Source organism: Rattus norvegicus, chromosome 6 (assembly GCF_021556685.1).
Source record: "Rattus norvegicus strain SHRSP/BbbUtx chromosome 6, alternate assembly SHRSP_T2T, whole genome shotgun sequence".
In the NCBI taxonomy this organism is placed as follows: Eukaryota; Metazoa; Chordata; class Mammalia; order Rodentia; family Muridae; genus Rattus; species Rattus norvegicus.
The window spans coordinates 138,097,546-138,112,768 of NC_141539.1; the positions used below are offsets into that span (position 1 = coordinate 138,097,546).

General features: G+C 50.6%; 1 protein-coding gene and 1 long non-coding RNA gene across 13 annotated transcripts in view; both read left to right on the forward strand.

The window, feature by feature from the left end:
• The first annotated feature begins 7,234 nt into the window (after window positions 1-7,234).
• Pacs2 (phosphofurin acidic cluster sorting protein 2) overlaps window positions 7,235-15,223 on the forward strand; it is a 59,968-nt gene continuing 51,979 nt past the window's right edge. For 6 of the 12 annotated variants that reach the window (XM_087554803.1, XM_087554807.1, XM_087554810.1 and 3 more), the window contains exon 1: window positions 7,327-7,475. Coding sequence is in view for 4 of the 12 variants with exons in the window: in XM_087554800.1 (XP_087410926.1) it covers window positions 7,357-7,475 (119 nt within the window). In the remaining 8 variants the exon portion in view is untranslated. 12 annotated transcript variants of the gene reach the window in all.
• On the forward strand, window positions 9,111-14,263 carry LOC148005494 (uncharacterized). Its single transcript, XR_015622618.1, has 3 exons — window positions 9,111-12,561; window positions 12,627-13,307; window positions 13,820-14,263. It is a non-coding gene; the product is annotated as an uncharacterized LOC148005494 (long non-coding RNA).

Here is a 15,223-nt window from a genome sequence, read left to right on the forward strand (position 1 = left end):
TTGACAGACAGGGCTACGCAGAGAAACCCTGTCTCAGAAAACAAAATGAAACAAACAAACAAACAAACAAACAAAAAACAACAACAAAAAGCAAACACAAGAGAGACAAAGAAGCAGGGAGAGACACAGAGAGACAGAGACAGAGAAAACCTATATGGGTATTTTGCCTGCAATGTATGTTTCTATACCACATTTATGTGTGTTATCTACAGAGTCTGATTCCCTAAACTGTAGTGGCAGATGGTTGAAAGATGCTTTGTGGGTCCTGGGAATTGAACCCAGGTCCTGTGTAAGAGCAACCAGTGCGGGGTTGGGGATTTAGCTCAGTGGTAGAGTGCTTGCCTAGCAAGCGCAAGGCCCTGGGTTCGAAAAAAAAAAGAAAAGAAAAAAGAAAAAAAGAGCAACCAGTGCTATTAACCCCTCAGCAACTCCTTCAGCCCCTGTGGCATTTTCTTGGGGCAGCTTGACTTATGACTTATGTGCTAAGTGTTTGTTTCATTGTTGGTGGTGTAGGGCAGAGACTCCTCTGTATCCTGACTCTGCTGTTTACTGTGACTAGGTTTATCATGTTTCCAGGTGTTCCCGTGGCATTTCACTGGCTTATTAAATTCTGTCCACAATGACAACATTGTCTCCTCCTCTGCTTTAAAGATTTTAATGGCATAGGCTAATGTAGCACAAACATGAGCCTGGTCTGAATGCCCAGAGACAGAGGGCAGAGTAAGTTGGTTATGGTTCATCCAGATTATGGGATGAGAGAAAGCTACTGTACCTGCACTCCAGAAAACGTTAAGGGTTTGAGGGTTCGAGGCATCCCGACAAGCGGTGAATACAGTATGTGGACCCCAATCCAGATTTCATAAGAAAAACAAAAGTACATGCACTTTGGACAAAAAGATGAAACCCAGGCGTGGCAGCACCATTTTACTGTGATCCCAGGAGTATGTGGGATGGGGAAATGGAGACAAGAAATTTTACGTTCTAGTCCAGACTGGGTGAGGTGTTGAGAGACTTGGGGAAGGAGAGGGGAGGAGGAAGATTGAAAAGAATACCTGTGTGGTGGGTGGGGCCTGGGGCCAAGTGAGTCTCCCCTTCCCTCCTTGTTCCTTTCAGTTCACTCTGGGCCTCCAATACCTAGGACGGACTGCACTTGCCTCCCCTGGTCTTCATGTGCCTTCAGAAACTATTACCTATTGTCCACCAACAAAACCATGACCTATTGTTCAGCCTCGGAAGGAGGCAATACACCATAAAGATCACAGGATCGAAATGCAGAAATTCCCAAAGGGCCCGCACAGAAGCACCCAGAACTAACTACCATCCATAGGGACCTTGGGTCTGGCAGAGAGCTCGAATATACAAATTGTAAAGACACCAGCTGGTAAGCAGAACTAGCAGAATACAAAACCAGGCCTTTCTTCTCTTTCTTTCTTCTTCTCCTTCCCCTTCTTTCGTTTCAAGGCAAGGTTTTTCTCTGTGTAGCCCAGGCTGTCCTGGAACTCGCTCTGTATACTAGGCTGGTCTCCAACTTCAGGTCTGCCTGCCTCTGCCCCCTGAGTGCTGGCGTTAAAGGCGTGTGCCACTACGGCCCTTCTTCTGCTCGGTTTTCATTCTGAGCTGTCTCACCTAGGCCTTTCAGTGATCCAAAAGTAACCAGGTTCCTGGAATGCAGCTTCCTGGGGATAATGTTGTGGTTTAAGAGCTGCTAAGGTAAAGGGAGGCCTGACATACATCTTTAGGGACACTGACCTTCCACACCTTGTTAGTACTGCTTTCCCTGTGACAATTCCACACGGTCCTTTGGCTCCCTCAGAACTCCTCCATGACCTACCCTCTTCCTGCTTCCCGCACAGTACCTGTCAGCATACCTCTGTTCTAGTTCCTGAGGAATACCAAACCCTCTAGGGCAAACAGTCCATTCCTGCATCTCCAGGATTTGACAAACATTTGAGAATAACTTACTGAATGAGTCAATGAGTGCATCTCTGAACCTTGCACTTCCAGGGGCTATCAGGTCTTGGAGATGCCTTCAGTGGGGGCTCCTGGTAGGAGTTCTGGGAGCAGTCAGCATTAGTGGTTTTGGCCCTGCTCCATGCCAGTCACCCAGCAGGGCATCCACATTGATGACTCCATTGATCAAACTGATTCACAATGCTCAGGCTCTTGCCTAACTAGGTCAGACATAATATAACCAGGAAATGTCTAGATACAGTAGTGCCTGTGAACTTCTAACCTCTTGGTTTCCAAAGGACAGTCCTCCAACTACTGTACAAGCAGCTCGTTCATGTTCCAAAACACTATTCAGGAGGAGAAGAGGACCTAAAAGGCTACTCTGTTAAGATTAACAGATGAGGCGTTGTAGAGATGGCTCAGTGGTTAAGAGCACTGAATACTCTTCCAGAGGTCCTGAGTTCAATTCCCAGCAACCACATGGTGGCTCACAACCATCTGTAATGGGATCTGATGCCCTCTTCTGGTGTGTCTGAAGACAGCTACAGTGTGTGTGTGTGTGTGTGTGTGTGTGTGTGTGTGTGTACAAGAAGATCCCGATGGAGCACACACACGCAGACACACACACACACACACACACACACACACACACACACAAATCTTTTTTAAAAAAAGATTAACAGATGGGCTGGGCATGGAGGTACACCCCTTTAATCCTGGCACTCAGGAGGCAGAAGCAGACTGATCTCTGTGAATTCCAGGCCTGCCTATCTTACACAGAGCGTTCAGGACAGCCAGGGCTACACAGAGAAGCTCTGTCTCAAGAACAAACCAGCAAGCAAGCAACAACAATAGAAAAACATGGAAGAGGCCACGGAGGAAGACGGGAACCCTTCCCTTCCCTTCCCTGAGGAATAGGGTATGAGACAAAAGCGTGAAACACAGCCGAGAGCAGGGTGGGCGCCATAAAGGGGCACATGATGTGTGGCCAGGGAATCTTTGCTCACTAGTTCATTTTTATTCTTGGGAGTCCCTTTTCTTCTTTTTAAAATTGTGCGCGCGCGTGCGTGTGTGTGTGTGTGTGTGTGTGTGTGTGTGTGTGTGTGTGTGCGCGCACGCGCGCGCGCGCGCGCAAGAAGATCCCGATGGAGCTGGATGTGGATGTTGGGAACTGAACTGTCCTCTACAAGAACTGAGCCTTTCTTCCAGCCATCTTCTCTCCTGTAAGCTGTTTCTGCTCCATGTATAACTTAAAAAGGCATACCTTTTTCACGTCCTCCTGGTAGTTGCCAGGATTTTTATCCACCTGTACTATGTTTTCTCTTAAATGCCAATAAAAGTGCTTTTGAGTTTCTTTCTGAATTCTCTCTCTCTCTCTCTCTCTCTCTCTCTCTCTCTCTTTTCTTTTTTCTTTTTTTCGGAGCTGGGGACCGAACCCAGGGCCTTGCACTTGCTAGGCAAGCGCTCTACCACTGAGCTAAATCCCCAACCCCTCTCTCTCTCTTTTTTAATGAGAGCTCACTTTTGTTTTGTTTTTTTTTTTAATTTGTTTTATTTATTAAGTACACTGTAGCTGTCTTCAGACACACCAGAAGAGGCATCGGATCCCATTACAGATGGTTGTGGGCTACCATGTGGTTGCTGGGAATCGAACTCAGGAGCTCTGGAAGAGCAGTCAGTGCTCTTGACCCTTGAGCCATCTCTCCAGTCTCCTGAATTCTCTTATTTATTTTTCTTTTCTTTTTTTTTTTAGGAGCTGGGGACCGAACCCAGGGCCTTGCGCTTGCTAGGCAAGCGCTCTACCACTGAGCTAAATCCCCAACCCCCCTGAATCCTCTTATTAATGAGATTAAGGACATTACAAGAGAACCCCCATTCCCTTGATAACATCTACATCCCTTTTTCACTTTTCTAGACTATGTCTGCAACACTGCACTCAGCTCAGAAAGACCCAAGGTCTGGAGCTCTGCCATGAGCCTCGCGGCTCACAGCCTCTCCCTGCACACCCACTTGGCTTCAGAAAGTTACCTGGGTTCCTGGACACAACATTCCTTTCCCTGAAGCAGGCATGCATGACCCGCACTCCATGCGACCAGTGTATCTTCCGTGTGTGAAATTTCTGTTTCTGCCTCCTCGATAGTGGCTCAACTATGGAGGCCAGAGCTAAGTCTGAGACCCTGTCTCTGCCACAGCAAGGCTGACAGGGACACAGAATGTGAACTACGTTAACACAGAACCACAAGTCACCTTGGGGTCTTAGCAACTCATCAGATGGACTGGAGCTCAAGGTTAACAGAGCAGAGGAAGACGGACCAGAGAACACTGAAAGACTCAGTGCCTCGTGTCCACCAGAGCTCATTCACTAAACACAGACAGGTGAGTCTGGTGTGCCCCAGCATGGTCAGAGGCCTGGAGTCCCTGTGGCTCCTGTGCCTTAGACTCATTGCAAGGTCCCTGGACTCTGAGGGAGCTCCTTCAGGCATGGGTCAGGCCTACACAACTGTATCATCTTCATGCCAGGTTCATGTCCTTTTAACTCAAGATCAGGAGTTTCCAAGAAATGCATGGATCAGGTCTCCAATGGGCAGGCTGGGGGAAACCCAGTTGAAATCTGTGGGCCTGTAGGACGGTGGCTACAACTTCTACTTCTTGCCATGGCCCGAGGTCTTTTCTGGAGCCCAACATTTAATTACTACCCACAAACCCAGCCTGCTGCTGAGAAGACAGCTTGTCCAGTCTTCACAGTGGTTTATGTGTGCTGACTCAGGACTAGAGGGCTCCGAAGGTCCCCCTCCTCGGGCCCTCTCCCCAGTCACCCCGGTTGTCCACAGAGGCTCGTCCTGAACTGAGTTCCCACTTTAAAGGAAAAGTTAGTGTAGGAAAAATGCTACAAATGTGGAAGTGTAATGTAGGTTGGATGTGTACAGGGCTTTGTATGTCTAGATGGGCAAATTATATCTTATCAATTGGATCAGAGGTTATTGTGTGGTGTGTCCTTTCATGTGGCGACTTAATTGAGTTCAAGAGAAGGTGCGGTGGCGGGACGCACCAAGCTTGCCATGGAATTGGGATCTGTATGCCTGGTGTGGTAACAACTCGACAAGGGAACTGTGAGTGAAAGCAAAGCAGTGTGGCAAGGTGCCACGCTGGAAGGGCTGGAGGACCACCCGGGTTAGAGAGTACCATGGGGGCCAGCATGGAGCTGCTGAGATAAATTAATGCTAGCTCCTATGGCCCACTGGAGCCGGAACTAGTGAGAGAGCGATCACCCCCCTCCCCCCGGCGTTTACGGGAACCGGTCGTGCCGCATTATTTTTTATTTACCACAACAAGGTAAAGAGTCACATCACACCTAGTTCATAGGAAGATGCATTTTCCAGCTTTCAAGGAAGCTGTCTGGGAACCTACAGTCTTCAAAAAGGAGAATGGAGACAGCAGAATTTTCAAACACAGGGGTCAAAGATCTAAATAACAGTTTTGGTGAAACAGATTCAAAGTGCCACCTACTCACTCAGAAATCACTGGTCACCACGAACCTGTCCCCATGACCTACCTTAACAGAGACAGCCTCTCTCTCTCTCTCTCTCTCTCTCTCTCTCTCTCTCTCTCTCACACACACACACACACACACACACACACACACACCCCTACACCTTAGAAAGTGCAGAATGGTATCTCACTTTCCTCCCATTTAAAGTGAGAACCGGCAGACATATGTCATATTCATTGAGAGCTTACAATGGTGTCTAGTACAAGACGGCACAGCTCAACCAAGGCCACTGGTGCCAAGCCCCAGTGTGCTCAGCTTGGTCACTCTCATTTCCTCCCTTGACCCTAGCCGCAATGCCTGCCTGGCGCACACAGACACTACTCATCAGGCAGCCCATTCTTCTGCCTGCAAATGTACCCTCGGTCTGTCCCCAGCACTGTATGCCAACTGCTGAGGTCAGTGGATGCTTGTCCTTTGCTTCCAATCAAAGGCAGCCTGTCCACCAAGGCTGATGAAGCTCAGTGAACACAGCCTCCGGTTTCCTAGGTACAAGCCTCACCACTGGCCCCAATAGGGCTGCAGTGTCAGACAATATTCACTTCAGCTGGCCACAGACTGACAGACCCTCTGGACTTTGTTTTACCACCCCAACGAGTGAGGAACATGAGGAAAACACAGGTCCCCTTGTTCTCTTCAAAGCGGGTCTCTGGCTTTAAGCAGCTGCAGCTGTTTGCAGCTCCCATCCTGGAGTTATAGCAGGAGGCTGCCCCTGGCAGAGGAGCTCCAAATGTAGTTGGCAGGGGGTGGGGTGTCATAGCAGAGGAAGGACCACCCCCACCCACAGGGCCTTCCTGGGGTGCAGAAAGCAGGACCACTGGGAAAACCTGAAGGGCAAGGAGGGACAAGCCAAGTCAGATTGGTCTGAGTTAGAATTGTTTTAATAGACTTAATCGTAGGTAGTAAGACAGGGGACCTAGAGGGCGAAAGGCAATTGTGTAAAACTGTGGATACAAAGAAACAAGACATGCCAGAAAAGCTTTTTCCTAAATTTGTTGACTTTGACCAAAGACAGCCAAAAAGAGGGGGAGGGACATCTGCCTCTTTGAGTTTCTTCCTGAGCCCCAGAGCCTAGCCGGCCTTCCCAAGGCCGTGCCTGGAATCTCCTGCCTGTTGGGCCCTGCAGTCTGATCCGTCCATCTGCCCCTCCTATTGGCCCAAGTTCACTGGGAACAAGGCAGAATGCGCCCTGTACCAAATATTTGTTGTGATGGGTTTTGAGAAAAACTTCAAAATAACTAAGCACTGCTGAATGTAGGAGGAGGCTGCATGGGAGGAGGTTGCTGCAACTGGGCAGCTAGAGAGGACAGATGGTGGCTGAAACTCCTCAAGGGATAAGGGTGGGTGGGGCCTACAGAGTATGAGTGCGAGCCCGGAGGCCTTAGGGGCCGGTGCCGGGGCACACAGGATGGCAACGGGATAAGAGTCACCGGGTACAGGGGAATGTCCCTAGGCCTGCGGTCCGCCGCAGGGAGCGTAAGGGCTTGTAGACCTGGCCACTCCCGCAGCCATAGCGTCGCTCGCCTAAGTCCCTGAGAGGGCACAGCCTGTGCGCAGCCGCGCGCGCTCGCTCCCGCGGCTGGGCGCCGGAGACGCCCTGGGGCGCGCGCCTCACTTCCGGTAGGCAGTGATTGGGTGCGCCGCGCGAGCCCTGCCCTGTCGGCCAATAGGCGTTGTGGTGCGGTAGGGGGCGGGGCGCGGGCGCAGCCTGGACACCGCCCGCGGGCCTGCCGGACTCCCGCCGCCCGCCGGCGCCATGTGACCGCGCCGCCGCCCTCCGCGCGCCCGGCCCGCCCGCCCGCCGCGCTCCCGCGGCCCGGCGCAGCCCCAGGCCGCCGAGGGACGGCGGGGCCGGCGCCATGGCCGAGCGGGGCCGCCTCGGCCTGCCCGGCGCGCCCGGAGCGCTCAACACTCCGGTGCCCATGAACCTGTTTGCCACCTGGGAGGTGGACGGCTCCAGCCCCAGCTGCGTGCCCAGGTACGCCCCCGCGCTGCGCTTTGTCCGCGCGCACCTGCCCGCGAGCCGGGACCCCGAGCGCGCGCGGGCCACTGCAAGGCGAGGGCCGGGGCGGGGCAGCGGGCCTGTGGCTCTCCGGGCCAGTGTTCTGCCCCGCACCTTGACACCTGCGTCCGGGCTGGGCTGCGCAGCGGACCTCAGGCGGTCGAGCCCTCGGCTAGTGCCACAGCTCTCCTCCCGCGTGCAGCGGCACTGTCACACCCCAGAGGCCTGGGCCTGAGGCTCACGGGACACGCCACTGTCGCCTCTCCGTCTACCCTGCGGGTGAGGTCTGCTCTCTCTTCACCTGTCGGCCTTGCGTCGGGCGGGCGCTGTGGCAAGAGCTCCCGAGACCGTTGTACTCTTTGCTTGGAGCTGTTAATTTTGCCATTGCACAAGCCTGGCTTTTCTCCCCTGGGCAAGCGACCTTCTCCTCCTCGCCCCATGGAAAGGGTTAGACAAGATTTACTCACTGGGCGGACGCTGTGGCCACCCATCCCTGTGTGGACCTATGGCTTCCCATTCTACTGCCCAACTTGAAACTTTTGTGATTTCTTGACTTGGATCCTACTCAGGAGCTTCAGCTAGTGAAGGAAAAGAGGAACTCTAGATACCAGGCTGAGGGCGCTCCAGGCTTCCCTCTGGGGAGACAGGGAAAGTGGGCTTATCACCAAAGAGCCTTCCAGGCATAGAACTTGGACATGGTGTCCTGGAGGGGGCTCTGAGTAAAGAGATGCTAGGGAGGAGAGATACCTCTGTCACTGCAAGTGAACTTCCAGCAGGCCTCTGAGTGTGGTGTTGGGGTACAGAGGCCACTAGATAGTAGCTTCTCCCTTTCAGAATGCACAAGGCCCTCTAGGTCTGGCTGTGATTTTGGGAAGGGAAGGATGGATCTGAACACAATTCCTAGTCCGGTGGGGCATCTGGAGAACTGAGGCCCGAGGGTCAGTGTTTGCCTCAATGGGAGCATCTCCTGGCCCCCAGAGCTGGGCGGGGGATGGAGGAAGGATGTGTTATACCCTCACACTCTAATTCTGGCTCTCTACATCATGGCCCCGAGACCCCACTTCACACTGTCCCGTGTATTCCTTTAGCAGCCTCTGGGTTCCCTAAGAGAGAGCCCAGGGTCTTCCCTTTCCACCGTCTCTCTCCCTCTCTTACTCCCTCTCTCCCTCCCTCTTCTATTCCCCCTTTCCTTTAAGAACAAACAAACAAACAAACAAACAAACAAACCAGAATCTCATTATGTTGCTGAGGCTGTTCTTGAACTCCTGTGCTCTTGTGATCCACATCCCCAACACACATGAACTTCTTTTATAGTTAGAACTACAGACACAAGTACCTAAGACACACCCACCTAAGACTGAAGCATAAACCTAGTAAGGAAGGGGAAAGAGGCCGTTTCTTTTGTTTGTTTGTTTGTTTGTTTGTTTGTTTGTTTTTTCGGAGCTGGGGACCGAACCCAGGGCCTTGCGTTTCCTAGGCAAGCGCTCTACCACTGAGCTAAATCCCCAACCCCAAGAGGCCGTTTCTTAAAGGTGGAATGGCCTTGAATTTGTTTTGTAGCCCAGGGTGGCCTTGAACTCTCAGCCCTCCTGCCCCTGCCTCCAGTGTACAGGGATTATAGGCACGCTCAGTCATGCCTGCTCTGGCCTCTGTTCTTGTAGATCCTGGAAGACCCTCTTTCTACAGGAGAAGGTAGGGTCACGAGAGGCTGGTTGAGGGCAGGCTTGCACACAGGGAAAGATAACACTTCTGGGATGAGCAGCAGCAGGTATCAGGGTGCTCTGGGCATTGGGTTGGACAGAGGGAAGAGGCTTTCTCTGGAGGGGTGAGGGCCTTGGTCAAGTGGAGCAGATGCTCTGTGTGAAAAAGCATGCAGTCTCAGGACAGTGCTGCCTGTTCTCTGACCTGTGTTCTTCCCTGCTCTGCTGCCAGAGGTGAGGCGCTCGCCCTCGTCTGGTCACTTGCTCTGTAGTGCTGTTCCTTGGGCACTGTCTGCAGACCGGATCAGGATTGTGTTCTCTGGTTCTTTTCAGTCTTCGCTGCTGGCTTTGGTCAGTCCTTTCCTGAGCTATGTCTGGGCTGGCGGCTGATGCACCATTGCAGCATGTGCTCCTCAGAATGGTAACACCTGAACTTCCGCTGAGGGGTGCTGTCAGGTTTTGCCTGATTACAAAATCTGCCGTTGCCACCTCAGAGACGGCCGTCATATGTATATCCCATGTGCATGCCCGTCTCTGAGGCAGGCAGGACCGCCTTGTCAAGCAGGAGGATTTAGGGGTGTGGGTGTGTGTTCTCTTAGTGTTACTATCCGGTTGCTTCCCAAAACAGTTGTGCCAGCTCCAACCCCAGCATCAGGGTGAGAATCCTCACTGTCTTGCATTCTTGCCAAGCTGATGGGTGTGAAATAGTGTTGTGGTTTCAGTTTGAATTTCTCTGATTATGAATCTAGACTGTTTGTACTTCCTTGTTAGTGAAATTCCGTCATGTCTCTTGCCAATTTTTCTTTCTCCTTTTTTCCCCCCAACTTGAGTCTCAGCAGTTTCTATAGGGGACAGCAGTTTCTGTAGGGGATAGTATTCTTTTTCCACACAAAACTGCTGAGATGCCCCCTTTCAATTAAGTGATTGCACGTCTCCCTCAGGGTGGGCCTGGTGCGTGGGGCAGTGAGGTGGGGGTGGTATCCACCCTTGTCATTTGGCACTGCCTGAGTTTCAGTTCTCTCCCCTCCCTTCCTTCCTTCCTTCCTTCCTTCCTTCCTTCCTTCCTTCCTTCCTTCCTTCCTTCCTTCCCGGGAGTGATGAGACAGCTCTTTGTCCTGTGGAGAGCTGGGTGCTAGGCATCCTGGGGCTAGTGGGAGGGAGGACCAAACTCCTGACATTCAGTGGTGACCCGGCCATGTTGATCCTCAGCCTTCCCAGCCACTGTTCAGCAGGGTCTTTAGCACTTTGGACCTTTGCCCTTCCCACTTGAACTCCTTTCTGGCTGAGGTTTACTAAGACATTGCCAAGCTCTGTGCACCTGCTCACTTCCGCAAGCTTCTGTTCTTATGGCTGCTGACTTCTCACCCACGTCTGGCTCACTCGAGGAAAGGTGGTGCTCTTGGTGTCTGGACAGCCGTTTCTGAGTGCTCGCCAGTGTAGGTGTGTGCTTGTGGAAGGCACAGACATCTCTGTCATCCCATCCTTCTTTGGTCCTCCATGATGCTGCCAGCTTGAATTCTCACGCAGTCCTCTCCCCAGAAGGCCACGTGGATGGAGTGAGGTCGTCTTTGGTGCATCCTGTGCTTTTTTTTTTTTGTCAGGAGACTTTCTCCTTTGTTGTTACATAGTATTCCCTTGTAAGAATGAACCCACATTGGATGTGGACTTTGGATTCTTTGTAGCTTGGGGCTGTCTTTTGGTTACTATTGTCACAGGGTTCACTGTGGACCTATGTGGCTGATAGCAGCAGTGGAGGGGAGATGGTGTGTACAATTTCATAAGAAAGCTCCAGTTTAAGGTAAGGGCACACTCTTCCACTCTCCCAATGGTCCTGGACAGTGTGGTGGATTTTTCTTAGACTCCCTTTGGGGATGGTTCCTCCCAAGAGTTTTCCCACGAGCGGTTGCGTTTCTGAGGTGGAGGCTGTCTCCTGGATTCTACTGGGCAGGATCTGTTTTCCTCATGAGGCTGAAGTGTCCTTCATGCAGTGGACGTGGATGCACATTGCCAGTGTTCCTGCCCTTCTACACGGGTGCACTCTGTGATTTCACTTGACACTGGTCTCACTGTGCTGCTCATACTGGCCTCCTGAGCTCAAGTGACACTCCTGCCTCAGCTTCCTGAGTGGCTGGGACCACAGATGTGTGTGTGCCCAGCTCTGGGCAGCGGTTTTGACTTTGGTAAAGCCCGGTGTTGTATTTGCTTCTGTATCCTGCCTTAGAAACTTCGAGAGTGCGAATGGTCTTTATGTCTGGCTTTGGCACCAGCTGGGTTGATTGTGACTGTGGCTTCAGATGGGCTTCGAAACGCCCATGCAGTCTCCTGTGCTGTACTCAGCAGCATGCAGTTGTCAGAGAACGGCTCCAGACTTCTCCTCAGGCATGCGCCTGCCTTGGCTGAGGTCTGTGATGCATCCTGAGGAATGTGTGGCTTCTGCTGACAAGTCATATGTGCGTGTGTCAGACTCATTCCTTAATGTTCATATTGTGGACATCACAGTGAGAGCTATCTGCTGTTGCTCCAGTTTAAGGCGAAGACACACTTCACTCTCCCTGTGGTCCTGAACAGCATGGTGAATTTTCCTTAGACTCTTCCTGGGAATGGATAGCATCAAGAGTTTTTTCATATGCCGATCAGATACAGATATAAAGAAATGGAGTGTTCTATCACTGAGCTGTGTATCTGGTACCCAACTTACATGGGTTGGTCTGGGTCCTGCCTGAACAGCTGTTTTAACTTTTTCTTTCTTTTTTTTTCCCCAGACAAGATTTCTCTGTATAGTCCTGGCTGTTCTGAAACTCAGCCTGTAGACCAGGCTAGCCTCGAACTCAGTAAGGCACGTGCCACCACTGTCTGTCTATGTAGCTCAGGCTGGTTTCTACTTGTCCTCTCCTTGCCTCAGCCTTCTAAGTGTTGGGATTATAGATGAGCCTCAGTACCCATTGCCACGCTCATCGAGAGATTTGCTGTCGTTAAAGAGACAGTAGGAAAGTCAAGAGACTCATTCCATTATGGCCGAATATGACTTTTCAAAACATCATTAGCTGCAATGGCGAGGTGGCTCAGTACGGAGAGGTGCCAAGCCTGGTGGCCTGGGACACACACTTGATTAAAGGGAAAACCCACTCCACAAGTTGTCCTCCTGTCTGCACATGCCCCCCTGGCATAGACTTACAAGAAATGGGGAGGTGGTGTTGCTTGCCTTTAATCCCAACATTCAGGAGGCAGAGGCCAGCCTGCTCTACAGAGTGAGCTCTAGGACAGCCTGAGCGACATGGAGAAACCCTGTCTGGAAAAACAAAAGCCAACAAAAATAACAACAGCACCCCCGTGTGTGTGTGAGTGTGTGTGTGTGTGTGTGAGTGTGTGTGTGTGTGTGTGTGAGTGTGTGTGTGAGTGTGTGTGTGTGTGAGTGTGTGTGTGTGAGTGTGTGTGTGTGAGTGTGTGTGTGTGAGTGTGTGTGTGTGTGGTATGTATTCATTCAATCAAATCCTTGTCACTTTTTACCCTCCCACCTTTGTGTTTGTTTGTTTCTTTGTAACCTGGCCTTTCTTGTATAGGTAGGCCATCTTCTACCGAGCTGTCCCCAGCCCCACTGATGTAGTGTGGTAAGTTATATAGATTGTCTTTTATTCTTTACTGTAAAGTTTGTTTATTTAGTTTTAGGATTAAATTCACCACAATTCTCGGAGTGAAATCCCAGCATAGTCAAAGTGTGATGGCTTTTGCGTGTTGGTCTTTTAGACTGCGCCAGCCTTGGCTCAAGGTAACGTGCTTTGAGGCAACTCACGATAAAGTAAGACTTGCAGTCTCCTGGCAGAGAGATATGGTGCTTTGGTTTTTTTTGGGAGACAAAGTCTCTCTCCGTGCGCCCCCCCCCCACTCCTCCCCCACACAAAGTCTTATGATGCAGCCCAGACAGGCCTGGAGCTTGGGATCCTCCTGCAGTAGTTTCCCCAGTGTGGGGATTACAGGTGGGCACCACTGTATCAGGTCTTCTCTGTACAAAGTCTAGCTTCTGACTTATAAAGCCCCCTTTCTCCTTCAGTTTTGGAAAGCTGTATTTTTTTTTTTAAAGATTTATTTATTTATTATATATAAGTACACTGTAGCTGTCTTCAGATACACCAGAAGAGGGCATCGGATCTCTTTACAGATGGTTGTGAGCCACCATGTGGTTGCTGGGAATTGAACTCATGACCTCTGGAAGAGCAGTCGGGTGCTCTTAACCGCTGAGCCATCTCTCCAGCCCGGAAAGCTGTATTTTTATGAGAATGCTTGTCCTTCATCTAGAATATTACAGTATGTTGAGATGACGTTTATAGGGCTCTGTTGTTTTCTGCCTGCATGGGATGTATAATGATGTCTCCTTCAGTCTTTCAGTTCTGTTTTTGAGACAGGATTTCACCGTCTCCCTGCCTGGCCTGGAACTCACCCTGTAACTTAGGCTGGCCTTGGGCTCATAGAGATCTGCCTGCCTCTGCCTCCCAAGTCCTGGGATTAAAGGTGTACACTACTGTCTGGGAGGATGGTTCAGCCATTAAGAGCACTGTGTGCTCTTCTGGAGGTCCTGCGTTCAATTCCCACCACCACTTGGTGGCTCATAGCCGTCTGTACTAGGATCTGATGTCCTCTTCTGGCCTGCAGGTTTACATGCAGATAAAACACTCATACATTAAATAAATAAGTCTTAAAAAAGTACACTACCGCCCTGGGTTCGGTCCCCAGCTCCGAAAAAAAAAAGAACCAAAAAAAAAAAAAAAAAAAAGTACACTACCACATTTGTGTATGTGGTATGGACTTCTGATCCCTCTCATCCAAGGGTCTGGTGGCTTTTAAAAGCGGTCATGGAAGGGGTTGGGGATTTAGCTCAGTGGTAGAGCGCTTGCCTAGGAAGCGCAAGGCCCTGGGTTCAGTCCCCAGCTCCGGGGGGGGGGGGGGGGGGGGGAGAAAAAAAAAAAAAAGCGGTCATGGAGATTGTGTTTCCCACCACTCGTAGTCCTTGGGTTTATGTCATTGTTTCTAAGTGTTTCTGCCTTCCTTTTTTTTTTTCTTCCTGTTGGGGACAGAAATCCAGGGGCTGTGCATGCTGAGCACCCTTCTACTGAGGTACACCCCAGCCCCTTGTTCCTAGTGTCCTAAACACACAGCTGATTGCTTTTCCTTTCTTTTCCTATAAGCATTTGTAGGTATAAATTTTCTTTGAAGTGAGGCTTTAGTGCTTTTGTGTACAGCATCTCTCAGATTAAAGTATTTACAGTGTTTTCGTCATTCCTGGTTTAAGCTTATATAATATATTTAAGGGTCTTAATATCCAAGCACCTATTTTCATACTTTTTTTAATCCCGCTGTCTTCTCGTTTTCTGTGACTCCTTTCTCGTTTGTTTAATCCACATCCATGAAAGTGGTCAGTCTGACGCCAAGCCATTAAAATGCTTTTGGAATTCACTTTACGGCTCAGGATGTGGTCGACTGTCACGCATGGTTCTTCTGCGACAGAGGTGTATGTATCTGGCAGCGGAGAGGGCATGGCTTTCTGGGTGCCCACTGGGGCGACCTTGATTTGGTACAGTCCTCAAATCTGTCTGCTTTTGGGATGCTTCAGACATTAATTAACATGTAACCTGAGAAAGTGTTTCCCATTTCTCTTACTTTATGAGTCTTCGTTCTGTTCATCTTTGGAGTGTGTTGTTATATAAGTGTGCGTTTAGAGTTAGGACGCCTTCTGGGTGCTGTGAGCCTCTTAGTTATGCTTCTGTTTGTATGACGATTCGGGTGGTGGAGTGGCGAGAGAAGCTTTGGTTTGGGTGGTAGAGTTTGCCCGTTAAGTCTTCCTTTTCTCTTTAAGGACATCTTTTTATTCATTGTGTATGTGTTAGAGTGCACGTTGGTGCGCGTGTGGAGATCAGAAGATAGCTTGCGGAGTCGGTTTTCTCCTCTCAACTCGAGGGATGAGGGTGTGATCATTGGCCCTCAGGCTTTTCAGCAAGCACCTTAACCAACTCAGTAGCTCAGCTTTGAAAA